The 23114-nt window shown below is 33.7% G+C and overlaps 2 protein-coding genes, 1 non-coding gene and 1 pseudogene across 3 annotated transcripts; 2 read left to right on the top strand and 2 right to left on the bottom strand.

Annotated features, from left to right (window-relative positions):
* The first annotated feature begins 506 nt into the window (after positions 1-506).
* Positions 507-4024, top strand: LOC145582516 (uncharacterized). Its single transcript, XM_081639501.1, has 5 exons — positions 507-671; positions 1723-2030; positions 2605-2843; positions 3288-3436; positions 3621-4024. Exons 2-5 carry the CDS (start codon positions 1852-1854, stop codon positions 3855-3857), a joined length of 804 nt encoding a protein of 267 aa, XP_081495627.1. The 5' UTR covers positions 507-671; positions 1723-1851; the 3' UTR covers positions 3858-4024.
* A 988-nt stretch (positions 4025-5012) lies between these two features.
* LOC145581382 (3'-5' exonuclease-like) lies at positions 5013-5636 on the bottom strand. Its single transcript, XM_081638397.1, has one exon. The coding sequence runs from the start codon at positions 5634-5636 to the stop codon at positions 5013-5015; it is 624 nt and encodes a 207-aa protein (XP_081494523.1).
* Positions 5637-8320: 2684 nt separating this feature from the next.
* On the top strand, positions 8321-8400 carry TRNAL-UAG (transfer RNA leucine (anticodon UAG)). Its single transcript has one exon. It is a non-coding gene; the product is annotated as a tRNA-Leu (tRNA).
* Positions 8401-11184: 2784 nt separating this feature from the next.
* LOC145581381 (acetylajmalan esterase 2-like) lies at positions 11185-14408 on the bottom strand (annotated as a pseudogene).
* Positions 14409-23114: the final 8706 nt, after the last annotated feature.

Raw genomic sequence — 23114 nt, 5'->3', positions numbered from 1 at the left:
CGCGCTTGGTTGTTGCAACGGAAGACCAGCAGTGACCGTGTAGGTGGTTGAGGAGGAAGGGGTGGCTGGTAGTGTAGGGGGGCGGAGGAGGAAAGGGTGACTGAAGGACGATGGTTGGGCCCCACTAACGGAAACCGCAATAAAAGTTAGACGGAGGTACCAAAACTATACTTTTAGAATTTAATAGGTTCCAAAATAAAATAAAATTTTAGATGGGTACTAAAAATCAGCAGAGGCTATTTTCAAGGCACTAAAAGTCAAAATTTCCTTAAAAAATATAACTCATCAATATATTAATGCATTTGTTTTAGAGAGCCACAAGGACGGGGCCATGAGGGTGAGAATCGATTCAAGATCTTTTGAAATCGGGAGGAAAGCTCTAATCACTTTTAAAGAATCTTATTTTAATTCATTTTTTAAGATCATTATAATTCATAATGACATGTAATTTAAAATTGCGTGAAATGTTCGAAAAATGTTATATTCAATCATATGTGATCGTTTATTGAAAATCAAACTCTATTTTTTCTTTTCTTTCTCCTCCTTTTTCTAGCAATATTTCTTACTGTTGTGCGCTGCGACTTGTCGGAAACCACCGCATCCGACGATCTTCCGGCGAGGTGGCCGTCGAATTTCTTTGGGTTCTAGCTTTCGGCGGCAGAGCTTTGAAGGTAAATTAATTTAATTTTACAATTTTATGTCAAATATGTGGTTCAAGCTGGTTTCTTCATACCCTGTTGTTCTTCAGGCCTGTGCTGTAATTGGGGATTTGAGATTGGGGAAATAGATTCATGGGTTGATGTTGAAAATAGGGTTTGAAGGATACTTAAATGTATGGGGAGAGAGGAATTGTTGGTGCACGTAAGGTGTTCGATGAAATGCCTAACAGAAAAGCTTCTATATACTAATATACTATCACTAGAACAGTAATTAATGTGGAGAGCGTGATTAAGGGTTTTGAAATTCTGGTGCAGAATAATTTAATTACTTATTAGAAAGATGTAATTAGAAAAAAAAAAAAAAAAAAAAAAAACCCTGAAATTTGAGTAGTGCATTACAAATTGAAGATTGTAATCTGGGAATTATTTATTTTTGTTGGAAGTTCCAGTCTTTTGAAAATAACTTTGTTTGATTATCATAGGCTTTTATTCAAATTTTTGTGTTCTTAAAAATCAACTTCACTGAATGTTGTTCTTGGTCCAAAAAAAATTATTATTTTAAAATGTTACTGGGAAGAAGCAGGTTGCCATTACAAAGATATGAGGCAAGCTGTATGGAGAGAGGTTGTGATTTATGAATTGATGGGGTGATTCGATGGATAAAGCAGTAGTTCTTGATTTCAAGAGAGTTTGGTAATTGTGAAGGAGAGTTTGATTGAGGGATTTGAATTCTAAAATTTGAACAATGTTGAGATGATAGGGTGATTTGCGATCAACCAAATATTGAGAAGGGTCTTTTCTATTACTTTCTAGTTTAGTTAATATTGTTGTGTTTCTGCCAATGTTTTATTTGTGCTCATTAGGGAATGATTGCATTTTGCTTCCTCTTAGCTGTAATTACTTTGTATGCCTTGACTGATAACTAATAAGCTGTAGTAATGAGGTTGGTCAGTTAGAATATCATAGATTAGTTCAGGGATAGATGTAAATTCTGGCTCCATGCAGATTAGGATATCTGACTATCTGTATTTAGCTTGTCTTGAATCTCTTCTGTCCTTTGTAGGGTCATTCTTTTTTTTTGTCGGCGAATCTCAAAATCAGAGTAGCAGCACGGCATCATAATTTATGAAAGCATTTTATTAGCTAGTCTTCCAAAAAGTTGGAACCAAGGTAGTTGTAGGCTACATCTGTGATGGCTATATCCCAACTGAGAAACTCTAGGCTTCCATTGATGAATCTAGTAAGAATGAATAGAGTACCTATACTACAGCAGCTACATCTTGAAGAAAAGCTGCTTCGTACTTCATCAGACAATTGGTGTATCATTAATGATGGAACACCTGATCCTACAGTTGTCATGGGAATATCGGGGTAAGTAGTTCTTTTCCCTGGTGCCGGAATTTTCTAAGCATAAGATGTAGCTTTGAATTTTAGCTTTATTACAGTTCATGTGAGTGCATTAGGATTACCCAAGGCATGGTAAGCTGAAGATTATTGCATTCTCTTGTTTTAATAAGTGGCATGCATTTTAGTTCTTAAATTATGTGAATCTACATACTTTTACCTCTCTACTCTGTTTGGCCATGAGACGCAAGAGGAAGGAGCCTATTTGATTTTAATACCATTCCAATATTGACTAAGAAAATATTGACCAGCTTGGCATTGGTGTAGTTCTGAGCTCTAGTTATTGCTTCCTAAATTTACAAAATAATCATCTAGGTGTTATATATACTCTGCTGCAATATCTGTAGCACCGTAGTTGAGTTTGATGACAGGCAGACAGGGAACTTCATATATACTGTAATACCTAATAAACTTTGGCAAATAATTTGCAAGGTTCCTGAAAGATGTGATCTGCATCTGCTTCAAAAATTAGCATGATTTCTGGAGTTATCCTACCTTACATCGTAATTTGATGAGGTCTTTGTTTTTGTCATGCTATCAGCAAGCCTGAGGAACTTCTTGATGTTAAATCCGTGCTGCGAGATAAGATTTCTGTCATCAAACGATTCACTGGGGGAGGTACTGTTATTGTTGATCATGGGACAATCTTTGTGTCATTCATATGCAATAAAGAGGCTGTTCCTGGTTTGCAAGCATATCCTCAGCCAATAATGGCTTGGAGTAGTCTATTGTATGATGAAGTTTTTCAGGGAGCTGAGGACTATAAGCTACGTGAAAATGGTAATTGATTAGAAATTTTTTAGATCTTCTATTGTTGTTTTGCATAAGATGCCCCCCTAAATGTTTTCTGGGTGACTAACATTTCTGAATCCTTCAAATGATTCAATTATGGAGTTCTCCCTCTGGTTTCTGATGTAAGACACCCACTTTTTTGTAGTTTTTTTCCCCTCAAATTTTGTAAAATTTGTAAATTGTTTTTACTATGAAAGTTCTTTTAGACATTATTACATTTAGCAAAATTTGCAGCACAAGGATAATATTTAAGTCTGATGATGTGTATTTAGAAACACAACGAGGTTTGTTTTGTGCATGACTCTTACATTAGTCTTTTCTTCACCTTGGCTTCTGTTCCGTGATGAATGGATTCTAGGACTAGAGAAGGTTGGTCTTTTGCTGCATGCTGAGCTGATTTTATGACATCAATTAGTTTTGCTTCTTCCACAGATTACGTGTTTGGAAGCCGAAAATTTGGAGGCAATGCTCAATCCATCACTAAAAATAGGTGGATCCATCACACATCATTTTTGTGGGACTATGAAGATGCAAATATGACGTACTTGAAAATACCTCAGCGAGCACCAAAGTATAGGCAGGTGTGTAACTTGTGTTGCTTATTTTTTAATTAAATTTTTATGCAATAAGGGCCTTGGAGCTTGATGAACCTTCACATTGTTTAGTACCTAAAGAATAGAACTACCATAGAGTTATAGATACTATACAAGTATAAAGTATTAGGCAGCTGCTTGCGCTCTGTAATAACATCTCTCTCATGTTCAGGCAAGGGACCATTCAGAATTTATATGTCGCATGAAGGATATTTTACTGAGATCAGAATTTATACATCGTACAATAAAGGCAGCTGAAACCCATTTTTCATTGACATCCATTCCACTGGATCAAATTGAATCTCTTGATAATACAAAGTTTAATCCGTCTTCCAAGATTGTAACAACAGAGGAACTGGAGGCTACAATCCAAAAGGAAGATGACAGTTTATTGTCCCGGTCATTGTGAGGATTTGTTCGTTTGATGAGCAAGCCAAGAATACTTTTTTCTTTATGGAATTATTATGTTCATTACATCATAATTCATCAATTTAATTGTATAGAAACTTTTATACTTTAAACTAACCAATTTTTGATTCACCACGAAAAAGCACAGCTAAAAAGTGGTTATTGTTGAATTAATAAATTTTGGTAATAATTGACGTTATAATCTCTATTATTCTCTATATTAGTTGAACATGACTTCTGAAGAATGAGTTAATTTTGAATTTTATTTGTTTCATGGCCGACGAAGTATATTTGACGTTCTATTGTCGAAGCACTACGAGGTCAAACAATAACTACACCTAGTAGTATCTTAATTCAATTTTTAATGTTCTAATAAAGTTTACATTATTTCCACGAATTGGACACATTCCACAAAATAATTAGTAGGATATCCTTTCATAAACTAAAATATACTTAAAAATAAAAACAATTACAGTAGTATGATATGGTAGTTGTATGTTTCATTTGCATATCTTTGCTCCATATTCTTCTTAATCATAACATAATTTGGCAACAAATTATTGATGTCCAAATCACGAATATTAACATAATATATGGAAGCACATGCTTTATTTGGAAGCTCATGCTCAAAATAAGTTAACTCATTGAAAAAAAGCCGCCGTCCATGGCTCTATTCAACTGTAAATTTTTATTTTCATTCTCTGACCATCAATTTCCAATATAATAAAAGAGATATCAAATACAAAATCAAACACATTAAATAGACTAATCAAACACGATATGATATCAAGACTAATCAAACACGATATAATATAAAGACTAATCAAACATGACTAATCAAACACACAAAAGATATGATATGATATCGAATCACATTATATATATAATTTTTATACTACCTCCGTTACATATTATGTACGACTTTTGTGTATTATTCATGATGGAGGTAGTATTAACAAAATTAACTCTTCAATTTCAGGAATCATGCGAACTTTCGAAAAATAAAACCTTAATCAGTTTAATAACCCTTCAAATTGAAACTTGTGTATACGTCAAACATATCAAAAATTAAATTTTTGACATTGAATCTTTAACCTATTTTGGAGCTCGAGTATACAAAAATCAACAAAAACAATCCCTAAACTCTTGCCTCTAATCAAGACAAATCATCAACACAATTATTTATACTTTTGCCAACAAGTTCTTTACCAATATGATAACTAACAAACGCATCAATACAAGCATACATAACTTGACTTTGATCAAGCACTTGTTTATTCCACTTACTCATTGTAATCTCCTTAACCTTGACCATCTCCCACCCCAACACCGCGTTCGCCACCTCTTTAAGCCCCGCATTCACTCTCACCTTCCCCGCCTCGGCCGCAACCTTGCTCACATCAACCATACTCGACAACCGCAGATCATAATCCTTTAACAGCCTTTGAGAGTCACCTGAGATTCCGACACCTGAGAACCTGCATTGTGGATCTCCTAGGAAATCCTCGAGGGACGAAGGGATCGAAGGCGAGTGGAGGAGCTGGTAGATGAGGCAGTTGGGACCTACACATAGTTGTAGGGTTGCTATTGGGTTTAGCCACTCGGTGTCTAGGCCGATTATGGTTGGATGATGGTTGGATCGGATGTGGGTGATCCATGACGTTACTACGTCAGGGCAACGTGTCACGATGGTTCGAACCCGATGGTTAAAACACGTGACGTCGTAGGCTGTGTAGGTGTTTGTTTGATGGTGGCTAACTATTGTTGGTGAGGCTGCCATAGATTTTGCTAGTTAAGGTTTTTTTTTTTTTTTTTTTTCTTCTTCTTTTGTGACAGAATTTTAAGGCAAAATTGACTATAACAAGAGAATATTAAGAGATTGTTTTTTTTTTTTTTTTCAAGGGGAGTAAAAAGAGAATATATATAGTATGTTTATATTAAGAGATCAATGCATGTTTTGCTAGGTGTTTGATGGCATGTATCCTGCCGAGCCAGAGAATGATAGAATAATGGCATTTTATTTTGTGGAGGACTCAGCATAGCATGACTAAAGTTTGGGGTCTATCGATTTCGATGATAATAAATACCGTTTAAATAGGAAAAACTTTGAATAACACGGAAATTATTATGTTAAGTCTTATAAATAAATATATATATATAAAGGGGGTTTTTTCCCGAGTTTTTAGAGAGTCACGTAAAATTTAATTTTTTTAGCGCACTAGGATTATAAATTTTAGTAGTAGCCAATTAAATACGAGATTATTAATTTATTTTAGAATTAATTAATTTAAATGACACGTAAGCAAAATTGGCGAATGAGATTTCTCAGTTTAAATTAATTAAATATAAAATATTATCTTTTGATATCAGGAATTTTATCTAAATATGTAACAAATTTTAGCACATAAATAAAAATAAAAATTAAAAATTCAAACAAACCATGCATCGCACGGGTTTCATCTAGTTTTTCATTAATTCTCAGCGTATTTGGGCACGTGGAATAGTTTTCTAATCAAATACAATGACTTTGTAAAATACAATCACTTGAAATATAGAATAAAAAATTATATCATATCAATTACAATATTATCTTAATAAATATCGGATATTATCTTTCTTCATTATATTGATTATAGTTGATTTGATAACTTAATCACACAACTGATTTTCTACATAGAATATTATTATACATTCGAGTGTATCTACCCGTTTATCTTGCTTTAGGTACATCAAACCCACGAATGAGCAATAACAATGCTAACCCACTCATTATAAAAAACAAGGTTCTTAAAATGTAAAAAATGGAGCATGACTAGGTGTAGCTAAAAGTTTGCATTAATCTTTGTCTTTTCTTATGTGTTTAAATATCTCATTCTTTCGGTGCACTGAATTAAAACAATTCACAAATAAACATCACTGGTTTGACAGTTGATATATTCTTTATCTTAAGTTTAGTATAAATAGTGAATCAATGGAGTTGTTAGTCTTATTGTAATGTTCTCTAATTTTTGTTTAGCAGTATAAATAGATGTGATAAAGAGATTACATTAAATTTTATGTTGTTAAAAAGTTTGAAATTGAAAACTAACTAAAGTAATTTACAGATTTTTAAATTTGACTTTGTATTATCTTAATATTTGTATATGTTACCATGAGTCCTGAGTCCATGATTGCAAGATAATAATACATTAATACCCAAAAATAATAAAGGTTAGAGTTAGGCCTTCCATGATTATTAATCATTTAATCAACTACCTATAATAAGGTTTGCATAAAAAAAATTACCTATAATAAGGTAAATTTTCTCTTCAAAAGAGGAAAAAAAAAATTTATGTGAATAGAATATACTCTAAATTTAGGAAATAAGTTAAAATAAGAATTTACATACATACTTTTTTTTTCTTTAGGAAATATACATACATACCTTAATACGGAGTATAGTACAAGGAGATTGCTAAGTATTACGAGTACATATTATAAAATGTAGAAGTTGCTTTCAAAAAAAAAAAAAAAAGTAAAGTAGGAGTTTATATTAATCAGAGGTTTTTTAGTGCGGCAAGACACGTGGTGCAGCAGGGGTTACTTGTATTCTAGGGTTACTTGTATGAGTTACTTGTATTCTGGGGTTACTTGTATGAGTTACTTGTAGGGTGTTATTTGTATTATAAGGTTACTTGTATGGGTTACTTGTATCGTGGGGTTACTTGTATGAGTTACTTGTAGGTGTTACTTGTATTCTGAGTAACTCCTACAAGTAACTCTAAACCAAAACCCCATACCAAACCAATAACACCCTACAAGTAACCTCAGAATACAAGTAACCCCTGACAAAACCAGTAACACCCTACAATTAACCCCTGACCAAAACCAGTAACACCCATACAAGTAACCCCAGCATACAAGTAACACCTACAAGTCACCCCTGACAAAACCGGTAACACACTACAAGTAACCCCTGACCAAAACCAGTAACACCCATACAAGTAACCCAAAATACAAGCAACACCTACAAGTAACCCCTAACAAAACCAGTAACAGCGTACAAGTAATCCTTGTCACACCATGTGGCCAGCCGCATACAAAAATTTGTATATATTAAATAATAAAATAATATTGAGATTATCGAGTGATTTACTCTTTAAACTACAAGTGGGGGTTATGAAAATCAAATTCAGTGAAATTTATTTTTAAAAATACTAAATGTTGATTAAAAATTGAGTAGATATATAAAACAGAACAGATAATAAAAATTGAGTTCATAAATGCAAGAAAAACAGAACAGATAATAAAAAATGTTCAAAAAGGTGGTCCAATAAAAAGATTTAATTCTTTAAATCGTTACAATCATCACGTATTCGATCATGCACGTAAATTTTTATTTGCTTTAATTTTAAGGAAATTAGGTCACTTTTGCATTATTTAAATAAGAAACCATAATTATTGTCTCTAAACTATCAACATGTTGACGGTTTGGCCGAGTGGTCTAAGGCGCCAGATTTAGGCTCTGGTCCGAAAGGGCGTGGGTTCAAATCCCACAGCCGTCACATTTTTAATATCAATATGTTTAATTACATTAATTTAATCTTGTCTAATTTTTAAAATTAAAATTTTAATATATGATCTTATTATTCTTATCAGATAATAATATATTTTTTTTTTGGTGTTTAGAGAACCACTTTTTTTTTTTGTGTTTAGAGAGCCATAAGGGCGGGAGTGAGAACCGATCCTATAACCTCCTAAAATCGGGAGGGAAGCTCTAACTACTTGACCTATCCCTCACTCACTCTCAGATAATAATATATATTGGTAGGAGTACCAATACTTTAATGAAGTAGTTCTCTCCCACTTATCTATATAATTTGGGAAGCACGTTACATAACAATATGAACAATTATAATTAATTATGGACAGCTATTATGATCAATCTTCAACCATAAATATGTTAAGAGTTCTAGTTCCCTTAATGCACTACATACACATCACTAAATTTTCTTCTAGTAACATTACATTTTTATTAAGTAAATTATCACGTTACCATTTGAATAAAATGATGAGCAATAGTTATAATAAACAGGCATTGGTGATGTTTATGGTGGTGGTTCTTGTGCACGTAGCACACGCCGTGGAACGACATCAAACGATTGCAGATTTTTCTTTGGAGATCGAAGCAGAGGTGCAGGAATGCCTTCGTCGCATCGACGCTGTGGAGGAGAAGCTCAATGATAACACATTTATATACTCATTGTTATATGTTATATTTGAGTGTTTCTATCATATTTTCTCTATATATTTAATCTTTTAGAGCTATATTTCTTTATATTTCGATGTTGCTCTCCTCGTGCTCTCTTTCTTTATTTTGTAGGATTTACGCGTAAAAGAGCACCTTTGCAAGCTAAGTGAGCTAGGAGCGTGTAGGAGATTACGAGCCCAACATCATATGGTCATATTCCAAGCTTGAAGTTGTTTTCGAAGGAGTTTTGTATAGAAGTTGCCTAGCCTTGGCCTGGTCGTGGCTTGTTGCATTAAGCTTTGGCATGGTCGTGGCTCCTCCTTTTATGCCCAAGAGAAACCTACCAAGATCAGTAGACACCACGGGTTGGCCGTGGCAAAGTCCCAGCAGCTTTGGGTAACCCATGGCTATCACCTGACGAAGCATCGAAAGCCAAGTTTGAGGCGGTTTGGAAGACCTATTTTAGGAAACTTCTTAACTTATTCCTAGGGATATAAATAGGCTTTGGTTAGGCATATTAGATCACTTTTTTGGACTCGTTAAGTTGAGTTGAAGAATTCTACAATTCCCTTCAATTTCAGATTTACTTTGTTCAAGATTTCATCTTAATTCCATTAATTCAAGTATTTCTTCTTTCCTATATTATTATGTCTTTTGATTATTTGTTAATTTAATTATGAGTGAGTAGATTTATATTCTAGGGTTAGGTTAAACCCTAGTTATGAGTAATGCATGATTTTCCCCAATTCCTTATTTAATTAGATTAATTGCTTTGCTTATTGAATTGTGCTAATTTATCAATGTTAGGTTAGACGTAATTTGATATTGATTGAACCAAGTATCTTATTTATCAATGGAAGTTGAGATTAGATGGTTTGATTAAATTCAATAAGGGCATGAAATTCTCCATGGAAATAGGTAGGATGAATTGCTAGGATTGTATGGATGTTGAGTTTAATGTCTCTAAATTGTATGATACCATGGAAATAGGTTTGATTGGATTTTAGAGAAGCCATAAATACTCGGAAGGGGTTTATTGGTATTTTTAAGGGCACATCCTTCCTTTGAGTATTATTATTTTGATTAATTGGGGTAGGGATTTATCTTTGCATTATTCATACTAGTGGTGATACTTAACTCTGGATGTTTTATTAATTGAATTATTTCATCTTGATTCTTCTTGTTTATTTTGTTTAGAATTAGATTAGTTGAATATCACTATTGATTGGTTACTTGCTTAGTAGTTACTTGAGTCTAATTAATTAGTTGAACCATAGTCTCTTGGGATCCAACCCTTACTTGCCCGTCTACATAGTAGTGGTCTTGTTAGGTTATTTTTGTTAGGTACGCGACACGCCTATCACTCAATAAGGACTTATCCGAGAATTCACCAGAAATTGTCAAAATTGCTGCAGCTACGAGGTTTATAGGGTTGGAAGAAGAACGCAAGGCATGCTTTCCTGTTAGTAAGATGATTTTTAATTAATTTTAACATTACAAAATAATTTAAAAATTATTAAATAATAGCCGTTCAATTTTCAAAATTGTGGTTGTCAATTTTCTGTAGTATTTTCAATCATTAATTAATAACTTTGCTTAGCTTAATTCTTGTTTGTGTAGTATCATTTGCGTGCGTAAGTGTGATGCATGCCTATATATGCTTGCTTACATGTAGTATATGCCATTTTTTATTTAATATGTCATCAAATAAAATTATTGTGTGTGACATTTTATTATGTCAAATAAATTTGTATTACACCATGGTTTGAGACTTTTTTTTTTTTTTTTTTTTTTTTTTTTTTTTTTTTTAATAGTGCGTACATACGGCATGGTACCAATTTAAACTATATTGTCATCGCTTGCTAGCTTTATGAATGACTTTTAATTTCAATTGATATAAGTTGATATTCTGATTAAATCAAAATAACATCAATAATAATGTAATGAGAAATCATAATAATTCTAGCAAAACAAAAATTATACGATGAGTAACACAAATATGGAGTAATAAAATCAAGGAAAATACGAAGTATTCTATACTGTATATTCATAACTCCGTATTTTTGTTTTGTTGAAAACAATTCCTCTATGAAACAAATCAAGCTGCATTGGAGATGGCGGGAAGAATATTATGTTGCAATAACCAGTCTGCCATGATTTTGTAAGCACGTTCAGTCAAATGAACCCCATCCCAACTTACACTCTTGTCAGGATTTGGACACACCGGAACCCCTTTAAATCCACAAATTTTTGTTATACCAAAATTGGCACTATTATCACCCATTCCGCAACATGTCCTTTGTGTTTCGTCGAATCGTGCATATATTAATGATTACTTAAAAGTTGTAACCCTTGACTTTTTCGAATTAAGTAACATGTTATTTGCTTTAACGTATCAAAAGTGAAAATATTAATGATTAATTTAAAATTTTGCATTGACATGCACAAAAGTAAAAAGGTGTATTGTTACTATGAAAAATTAAACTTACCAAGAGCAGTGGCGTTTTGAAGGAGTCCTTTCATGGCATTAAAGTAGTCAGCATAGACAATTTTAACCGACGGGTGTTCCGCTTGAAGTTCTTTAAGAGTTTTTTGTAGGAAATTGTTTTGGAACGTGCTTAACTCATTCAATTGTTCAACACAAGTGCAGTTCATCATACATTGTTGCGTCGTTAGGTGGAAACATATACAGATAAATTGGCATACAACCGAATCCAAAATTTCCAGGAACGACAACACGAGTTGCACCAAAGTTAATTACTTCCTACATGAGCGATATACACTAGTTTAATTAGAATATACTTCATCCGATATTTTGTTAAGAAGTTCATGTAAAGGAAATCGTTACAATTTAAAAAAATGGAATAAGTATTGTTAAAAGACCAACACAATCAAAAGCTTAAGCTGCTGTTAAAGTTGATAATAGGTTTATATATTCTATATTCACGCCCCTCACATGAGAGCCTATTATTGGGCTTGAAGTGTGGATATAGCATGAGCCATACCATACTCACCGTTTAATATTTCAATTTAGGGAGGGGTGGATGAGATTCGAACTTGTGACATTTGTGTCTCTTAATACCAGACCAACTTAACCATCAGATTAACATCTTAAGCTAATGGTATTTATATACTCTATGATATTAGCATAAACAACAAATACTAGTACAACTAACTTACCTCAATGGCGGCTTTAACGGCCCCAACAACCTCGGGTACCATACCATAGGGGTGAGCATGGGACGGGTACCCGTACCGTTAGTACTAACGGTTCGGGTACCCGATAACCAAAATCACTAAAAGTGATACCCATAACCGGAACCGATAAGTTCGGGTACCCGGACTTCGGGTACCCGGAATTTCGGATCGGTTATCGGGTACCCAATAAGATATCCAATAATTATGATTAAACTTAATTATGTAGTTATTATGATATAATTTACAACTAATTAACAACAATACCATATGATCTTGACCAAATTATTAATAATATTACTAATCATTGATATTATAAAGTGATTATGAAGTAAAGTAAAAGTTTAGATTTATATTAATAGATTTAAGTAGGGAAAAAAAGCAAAAAAAATGCTTATCGGATCGGATCGGGTAACCGTTAATTTTATAATGATACCCATAACCATACCCGATAACAAATTATCGGAACGGGTACCCGAACCGTTATGGTTATCGGATCGGGTACCCTAATTTTCGGAACGGTTACGGATCGGTTTTTCGGGTTTTCGGTTTTTCGGGTACTTTTGCTCAGCCCTACCATACCATATATGTCTTGCATATTTTTCCTTTCTATTAAAGCATAGTTGATGTCATTGCCACCGGATTCAATAATAAAAAGCGCGTTGGCAAGCTTATTTTTGCAATCTACATACATAAAAATACAATTAATCGTTATTAATTTTAAATTTTATTTGTAGATGTCATACGCCTTTTTATTAATGAATTCTTTTAGTTAAAAAAAAAAAAAAAAAAAAAAAAAAAAAAAAAAAAAAAAAAGAGAGAGAAAGTGTATTACCACTTAGATCGGGACAAATAGAAGTAAGATAAGACTGGAACCAGTTAAGCTGTACTGATAAAGAACTGCAGGTGATAGGTGAAAGAATTCCTTTAAGTGCTAAGGTACCACTGGTAAGAGCCGTTGACCCAGCAACCGCGAAGTTGACTCCATGACTAAAGTTACCAGCCTTGTTTAGGTATGCATCAAGGTATGGCAACTTGAAGTATTCAGCTGCATTGCAAAATAATAAACATTGAATTAGAAACTTTTTTTATAAGACTTTGCCCACTTCATAGATACTTCCTCTGTTCTACTAATTATTTAGAAGAGACGTATGTTAAGAAAGCTAAAAGTGATAAAAGAAGAACACATTGTCATATGTGACAATTAATATGAAAGTTCTTAATTAATTAGAAAATTTTAGTAAGTAATAGAGAGCGGAGGAAGCATATACAACAGTATAAACCCACTCTATATATGTACTACATATACAACATCAAATGCATGGTAAGCATGAAAATGGTGCAAAAAATTATTAAGAAACTTCCCTCAAAAAACTTATTAAGAAACAAATAAAGCAAACTATTTTTGGGCTTCAAAGTCTATCGTTACAAAAAGGTGATGAAGTGTGCATTGTTTAAAACTTTAAAGTTTAAATGAGGACCTTAATGATTATGTACCTTAAAAAAAAAAAAAAAAAAAAAAAAGTTGTTTCCACTTTTCTGTTGTCAGTTTTTAAAATTGTTATGATTTTAATAAGTTTAAATTGTTTTTTATTCATTATGGGACATATATTATATACTTTTAAAAAACAGAAAACCACAGCAATATCAAACGAATCCTTAGGTTGTTTTTAGCCATTTAAAGTTAGAAATGTTAATTTTGAGCTAAATTTAGATTTAAAAAAAAAAATACAAGTTATTTGATAGATAAGTATTACAATCATATAGTTAATCTTGGATAATATCGAGTACACGAAAGTATTATTAAAATATGATGTGATGCATGAGAATTTGCCTAAGAAAGCTTAGGAAACAAAAGCACATACCAAAGAAATCAATCATAAGACGTCCATTGGAGCAACGTCCAGTAGCTTTATGGAAGAAGTCTTGTCCATATGGAAGTGAGGCAAAGGTTGAATGTTCACCAATGAAGTTATCGCGAATTAAATTACCAGTATCTGAGACCGAATCCCCAAATTGATAGATAGCATCGATTGGGGGTTGAATTTGACCTTGGATAGCATGGAGCGATAAGGCAATAGCTAAAAGAAATGCAAAATTAACAAAAGTTTTTGCATTATTAGCCATTGCTATAGATATAATTAATTAGTCGAAATAAACTAATTAATCTAAGAGTTTTCAAATGGTGATTTCAATTATTCTTTCCCACTTAACAAAAAAATTAGAATGGGGTTTTTTATTTAATGGGATAACAATGCTATTCTTAGTATAACCAATTTATTAGTACAGGTAATCAAATATTCTAAAAATCATAATTAGGCTTAGTCGTGTATTACAACATCATCCAACAAGAAGTTGATAAATCATAAAGAACGAAAACAGACGTAACAAAGACAACAATACTCACAAAAACAGGACAAGAAATCTGATTGTGTTTACAAATTATGCAAGTTTGAAAGTGTAACTGAACTATATTCCCATAGTAACATTCAAGAGTAGAGCTGATAAAAATAAAAAAAATAATTAAAAAAAATACAAAAAGTAAAAAAATGTGATGAAATATATAGAAATGGGAGGATTAAGAGAAGAAGGTAATAAGAGAAGTATTACTACTTTTATGTATTACTCTTGGTAATATTTTTGTGCCTCATACAAGTGAAATTGCATGGCTATTTATAGTAGTAAGAACCACTATTACATTGTGGGCTATAACATTAGAGGGTGGCAATTAGGGTTGGCTACTACATTAAATGCAATGAAGAAATTGGAGTGTGGACATTCACACCTTGACTAAATTAATTAACTCTTAACACTCCCCCTTGAATGTCCATACAAAACAGGGTATATGTTGTCTCGTTAAAACCTTGCTAAGTAAAACCCTTTAGGATAAAAGCCATAGCTAAGGGAAAAGAGTACAACAATATATTACTATATGCTTTAGTGTACTACCTCATTAAAAACCTTGTCAGGAAAAACCCATTGGGATAAAAACCTGATCGAAGGGAAAAAGAGTGCAGTGCATATAATACTCCCCCTGATTTTAACATAGTTTATGAAGACGACGCATCCCAATCTTGTGGACCAACCGCTCAACACTCTTCGAAGGTAGGGACTTTGTAAACAAGTCTGCAAGATTATCAGATGATTGGATCTGTTGGACATTTATCTTCCCTTCCTTCTGCAAATCGTGTGTAAAGAACAGTTTTGGGGATATATGTTTAGTCCTATCACCTTTAATATATCCTTCAGTTACTTGTGCGATACATGCAGTATTGTCTTCGTAAATGATGGTTGGACTTTCAGTTACTTCTTTCATCCCACATTCTTCTTGGATATTGCCGATCATTGACCTTAGCCATACACACTCACGTCCTGCTTCATAAAGGGCAATCAACTCAGCATGATTTGATGATGTCGCAGTTAAGGTTTGCTTTGTTGATTTCCAAGAAATTGCAGTTCCACCATAGGTGAACAGATATCCAGTTTGTGACTTGGCGTTTTATGGGTCTGATAGATATCCAGCATCTGCATATCCGATGAGGGTGACATTTCGTTCCTCGTAGATATCGTAGTAAGTGTCTTACTCCTTTCCAGTGTCTCTTCGTTGGTGCGTTGCTAAACCTGGCTAACAAATTCACAGAAAAAGCTATATCTGGTCTAGTATTGTTAGCTAGATACATTAGAGCCCCAATTGCACTTAGATATGGTACTTCAGGACCAAGGACATCCTCGTTTTCCTCTCGAGGTCTAAATGGATCATATTTCATAGTCAAAGAACGAACAATCATCGGGGTGTTTGTTGGGGTCGCTTTGTCCATGAAAAAACGTTTTAACACTCTTTCGGTGTAGTTAGACTGATGGACAAAAATACCATTATTTAAGTGCTCAATTTGCAATCCAAGACAAAATTTAGTTTGTCCAAGGTCTTTCATCTCAAATTCTTTCATCAAGTATTTTGCAGTTCTTTCAAGTTCATTTGGGGTTCCAATGATATTCAAGTCATCAACATAAACTGCAACAATTGCGAACCCTGATTGTGATCTCTTAATGAAAACACAAGGACTGATTTGATTATTCTTGAACCCTTCTTTCATAAGGTATTCACTAAGACGATTATACCACATCCTCCCAGACTGTTTCAATCCATAAAGTGACCTTTTTAATTTTATGGAAAGTAAATGTCTAGACTTGTGGTTTTCTGGTAATTTTAGTCCATCTGGGATTTTCATATAAATATCTGTATCGAGTGACCCATATAAATATGCGGACACTACATCCATCAATCGCATCTTTAGTCCTTCTGAGACTGTCAAGCTTACCAGAAATCTTAACGTAGTTGCATCAACTACGGGAGAATATGTCTCCTCATAATCAATCCTTGGAATTTGAGAAAAACCTTGGGCTACAAGTCTTGCCTTGTATCTAACAATTTCATTTTTCTCATTTCGTTTTCTCACAAATACCCACTTGTATCCAACTGGCTTTACAACTTCTGGTGTAAGGGTTATTTTTCCAAACACTTCTCGTTTTTCGAGTGACTTTAACTTTGTGTGCATTGCCTCTTTCCATTTTGGCCAATCATGCCTACAACGACATTCTTCCACTGTTCTTGGTTCACTATCATTTTCGTCAGATGCCATTTCAATTGCAATGGAACATGCAAATATTTCATTTACGATAACATCATTTCTATTCCAATAATTTCTGGTAGAAACAAAGTTTATTGAAGTTTCATTGTTATCGATGTCGTGGTCATCTTGTTCATCCCCTTTCGGATTATCATCTTTTTCTCTATTCTCATCTGTACTTTGTCTTTCTTGACCTTCCGTAAGGGGAATGTTGTTGATCTCATCAGGTCTTTTTAATTTTCTTGGTTTAGAGTCTTTTGAACCAAGTGGTCTTCCACGCTTTCGGCGTGCTAGAGATTCATTTTCAATGATCTTATCACCAGATGGAATTTTAATTCGTGCAGGGGCATTTTCAGCTGGTATATGTGATTTTGTCACTTTCTTTGCATCTATAAATGCATCAGGCAGCTGATTTGCAATGCTTTGTAAATGAACAATTTTCTGAACTTCTTGTTCACACATATTTGTTCGTGGATCAAACATTGACAATTGTGTTTCATTCCAAATGATTTCTATTTCTGTCTTTCGTGGGTCCACTTTCTCTCCCCCTAAGGCTGGGAATACTGTCTCATTGAAATGACAGTCGGCAAATTTGGCCGTAAATAAATCACCGGTCATTGGTTCAAGATATTTAATTATGGAGGGTGATTCAAACCCAACATAAATTCCCAGCCTTCTTTGTGGACCCATCTTTGTTCGTTGGGGTGGAGCAATAGGAACATACACCGCACAACCAAAAAATTTTAGATGTGAGACATTAGGTTCTCGACCAAAAACTGATTGTAGTGGTGAGAACTTATGATAAGCAGTTGGTCTCAATCTAATTAGAGTTGCCGCATGTATTATGGCATGACCCCAAGCAGATGAAGGCAATTTTGATCTCATCAATAATGGCCTTGCAATCAATTGTAGTCTCTTAATTAATGACTCAGCGAGTCCATTTTGTGTATGAACATGAGCTACTGGATGTTCTACAACAATTCCAATCGACATACAATAATCATTAAATGTTTGGGATGTAAATTCCCCAGCATTGTCAAGCCTTATTCTTTTTATTGTATGGTCTGGAAATTGTGCTCTTAGTTTAATAATTTGAGCAAGGAGTTTTGCAAAAGCAACATTTCTACTGGATAAGAGACTTACATGTGGCCATCGAGTTGAGGCATCAATTAATACCATAAAATATCGGAATGGTCCACATGCAGGATTAATTGGTCCACAAATGTCTCCTTGAATCCTCTCTAAAAATGTTGGAGATTCGGTAGCAATTTTATTCATAGATGGCCTTATTATTAATTTGCCAAGTGAACATGCAGAGCATGTTAATTCATCTGATCGAGGGATTTTAACATTCCTAATTGAATGTCCTATTGAATTTGCTATAATCTTGTGCATCATTCCTGTACCAGGATGACCCAAACGATCATGCCATAAATTTAGCAGATTCTTATTATCTAACTTCTGGTTAGATATCGAATTTATTTCAACTGGTCGTATATCTATATGATATAACCCTGAAGAATATGCTGGCAATTTCTCATACACATGTTTCTTGCCATGTTTTTCTGCCGTGAGACATAAATATTCCTTTTGATCCACTATCATTGTTTCTAAATGAAAACCATTTTGACGCACATCTTTAAAACTTATAAGATTTCTTCGAGATTTACTCGAATATAAAGCGTCATTAATGATTAATTTTGTTCCATTTGGGAGTATTATGCAAGCTTTTCCAGAACCTTCTATTAGCTTGGCTGACCCAGAAATGGTATTAACATTTGCTTGAAATAATTTTAACTTTAAAAAATATTTTCTATCCTTCAGAATAGTGTGTGTTGTTCCACTGTCCAAAAGGCATTGAAATTTTGGAACCAACTTCGGGCAGATCCATATCTTCATAAAATAATAAGTACAAGATTAGTTTAAGATAATTAAACTAGACTTACTTTATTAATGATGAAAAATTAAGAGTACATAACTTGAACATGAAAAAAAAACATATAAGAAAAGTACATAATGAAAACATAATACATATCATAGTGATTGATGAATTATCTAAACATGATTATTCTCTCCAAAGATAAATTCACCACCAGCTTCACCATTGTCTATGTGGAAATCAGACACATCAAGGCTAATTCCAGGAACATTTTTTTCATTAACATAATTTGCTTCGGCATGTTTTTCTTTCCCTTAACATAATTTGCTTCGGCATGTTTTTCTTTCCCTTTAATGGAAGCCTGGTATAGTTCTACCAGATGTTTTGGCCGTACGACAAGTACGTCCCCAATGTCCAGTCATGCCACATCTATAACATATGTCTTTTCCTTTTGTGGTGGCTTGATTTTTGTTTCCTTGTTGATGCCCCCTTTGAGTGTTGTTTCTAGGGGGAAATTGGCCTTTGCCACGGCCATAACCACGTCCACGGCCACGTCCGCGGAAGTTTCCACGACCTCTGCCACGGTTATTATATTTTCCACGTCCACCTCTATGAGCAACATTTGTCTCGGGTGGATTTGAGCTTTCTACAGCATTTATTTCATTGAATGCTTGAGACCCAGTTGGTCTTAGGTTGTGATTCTTCAACAGAAGATCATTATTCTTTTTAGCAACCAATAATGTAGAAATAAGCTCAGAATATTTTGCAAAGCCTCTTTCACGGTATTGCTGTTGCAATACAATGTTGTTAGCATGGAATGTAGAGAGTGTTTTCTCTATCATTTGCACTTCAGTGACTGGTTGATCACAATATCTCAATATTGATACGATTTTATATAGTGATGAAGTATAATCACTGACAGATTTAAAGTCCTGAAATCTCAGGTTTGTCCACTCAAACTGTGCTGAAGGAAGGAGTACCCTTTTATGGTGGTCATATCTTCCTTTCAGGCTATCCATTAGTTCTTTGGGATTTTCCACCATTAAATACTCAGTTTTTAAACTGTTATGTAAATGATGCCTTAAGAGAACTATAGCTTTTGCTTTCTCTTGATCAGTTGGAACTTTAACTTGAGCAGGGGCATCTTTTTCGTTTCCTGGGATGGTAATTTCTTTGATTGTATGTTCCAATCCCTGAGCCTTCAAATTCATTTGGGCATCAACTGTCCATTCAAGATAATTATGTCCGGACAAGTCTAATACGTCAAATTGTCTTTTCATCAAGTCTCCCATTTTAACTACAATCAAATAGGTAATTATTATTAAGCCAATTAAGCAAGTGATAATTAAAGTAATCAAATTATAATCATAATAATAATCCATTTAAAACATATTTGCTTCTCCCCCTTGGGTTATTATTATGATTTACATAAAGTTAAGCTAAAATTAAACATGTTACTTTAGTTAAACAACGACAACAACAAATATAACAATAACAATGATAATAATAACAATAACAATAAATGCTACTACTATTACTATATCACCGACAACAACAACAACAACAATAATAATAATATTAATGACATACATTAATGATAAGACAAAAGGAACATTTATTATAACAAAATGCACTTATAATCTTCCTAGAAGACAAAAAAAACTTGAAGTACTACGGAGATTACATGCATGAATTCCCTATGTTGAAAAACCGAGTACTACTTATGTAAAATGATGAAAATCATCATTGCCATTAATAAAACTACTAAGGCCATAATTAAAACTAAGTATAGTTTTAATTTCCTTAAATCTTCTTCAAAGGTAAAGGGGTGTGGTGGTTGTCGGTTGTTGACGGGGAACATGGTGTGTGGCCGGAGTAAATGGAGGAAGAAGAAGAGGAGATAATTTGGGTAAAGTTTAAGGAGGGGATAAGGTTTGTATGGTGAAATAAGGGGGGTGTAATCCGCCTTTTATAGGGGGTAAATTATCCGTTTCAGCTTTACACAACTGTAAAAATATCATACAATGTTCTAGTAGACTGGTAAAATAATCGTAATCAAACTATTAATATTTACAAACGTAAATAAGTATCACACTGGGATGCAAGCCGTAGTGGTCCGAGAACCCTAATCTATTCATGAGGTTAAGGGTTCGAAAACTGAAAGAAACATAAAAAGTGTGTAATCTAAAAAATTAAATAAATATAAAGGCTGCATCATTTTTTTTTTTCATTTTAGTAATTATGCACAAGTAAGTAAGTATGAACATGATTTGTGTGACCATGAAATTTACTCTATTAACATGCATACAACAAATATTTCCACATGCAAAAATAATTATATATTACTTTCTATAACCATGCATGAGAGTTACCAAACTAAGTATCATAAATAAGGTATGTATTGATATCCTCATTTTTATCAACATGGCTAATTATGTAGAGTAATTTTGTGGAGAAATATATTGTGAGTTTCTGGTATAGAGGATCCCATATGGGCAACTATAGAGCATACTCCTCAAAATATATTTTGTGAAAGAAATTGAATTTTTGTAAAAATTGGATAATCGGTATAAGTATACCTGATTGAAGATGGTGCTGATAACGTGTGATGAAATATATAGAAATGGGAGGATTAAGAGAAGAAGGTAATAAGAGAAGTATTACTACTTTTATGTATTACTCTTGGTAATATTTTTGTGCCTCATACAAGTGAAATTGCATGGCTATTTATAGTAGTAAGAACCACTATTACATTGTGGGCTATAACATTAGAGGGTGGCAATTAGGGTTGGCTACTACATTAAATGCAATGAAGAAATTGGAGTGTGGACATTCACACCTTGACTAAATTAATTAACTCTTAACAAAAAAAAATAAAAATAAAAATAAATAAAAATAAATAAAAAGTAACAAGTTCGGGCAAGAATTATGGGTTTGATTGTGGAGCCAGAATTGGGCCTTCAAATTTAATGATTATAATGTAACTTTAGGCCAAAAAAAAACTGATCTAATTTAATGCAAGTTCTTCGAACTACTGGTCCAAAAATGGGCACTAACTTTTTGTTTCAAAACCAACGAGCTGTTGTCCATATATATAATATCATTAAAAATTTGACACATCATCAAAAGAGGGGAAAATTAAGAGTCAAATATAAAATAAATTTAGGGTAATTCTATATACAGCCCTTTACCCAATCACTCAAAAAAAAAAAAAAAAAAAAAAAAAAAAAAAAAAAAAAAAACCTACCTCAATCCCTTAAAATTGAAAATTTATCTTGACTTAGGGGACCCTTCGCAGTACAATCAAGCAATAAATTGAAAATTCGCAGTACAATCAAGCAACTAACGTTAAACAAAGTCAATAGATAAGTTTACAAGTTGTTAGAAACCCCTGTTCTTATCTTTACCACCGCCCACCGTTTTCCCCTTTTCTCACCTTCTACTCGCCGGCGATCAGCACTCCTATCTTAGCCATCACCGGCGAGTGTTGTTCTACATAGTTAGGTGTTTTTTTGCAATCTATTTCGGTGTTTTCCGGCAAAGAAAACATAGGAGTTGCAAAATTGGTTTTGTTTTTTGAGTTCATCGAGGATTCAATCAAGTTGTGGTAGGTCGTCAAGTGTTTAAGTCTCTAATATTCTAATGAATCGAAGAGCCAAGGCTATTCTTAACGCCGCCGTTGAAAGGAATTTCGTTAATTGTTTCCCGATGGTAAAAGTGAAGTTGAGACTAGGGGTTTTCTCCCTTAATCCAAGGTTTAATTCAGAGGAGGCGGTTTCTTGCGTTGGACTTGACGACTAGTTGTTGTGTTTGGATTTGTTTCTTCCGTTGTGGTAGCTGCTGGTTCAATTCTTTGCTTCTCCGGGACTCACGAGTGGCTTTGTGGGTACTTGTTGGTTTTCTTTGCTTTAGTATGTTGTTTTAGTTTAAGTTTATGTTTAGTGTTGGTCTTGTCGTGTTGTGCTTGCATAGTTTGTTTGTTTTGTTTTTTGGGTTTATGTATTTCAATAATACTCTTGTTATGCTTGTTCATAAGCTGGAGTTTTATAGGCTAATTCTAGTTATGGAAGCTTACGAAGTGTTATTGTTGCTCTTGGAGTTAGGCTGGTCGGGTTTTCCCTTGGATTTAAGGAAGTAAGTTTAGGCCGTGCATGGCTTGTTGGATGGGAGGTCTATTTGATTGCCTTTTCGGGGTGGGATTATGTTTCCCTGGGATTTAGATTTCATCGGGTTGAGGGGCAGCTGTAGGATTAATTGTGTGTTTCCTCTTGATTGTTTAGGTGGAATTGTGTTTTTGGTTTTCCAGGGGGTAAGGTGTTTGGTGCA

Source organism: Chenopodium album, chromosome 15 (genome assembly GCF_948465745.1).
Source record: "Chenopodium album chromosome 15, dcCheAlbu1.1, whole genome shotgun sequence".
Classification (NCBI taxonomy): Eukaryota; Viridiplantae; Streptophyta; class Magnoliopsida; order Caryophyllales; family Amaranthaceae; genus Chenopodium; species Chenopodium album.
Note: the sequence above shows the minus strand (reverse complement) of the source record. Positions and strands in the feature narration are given on the sequence as shown.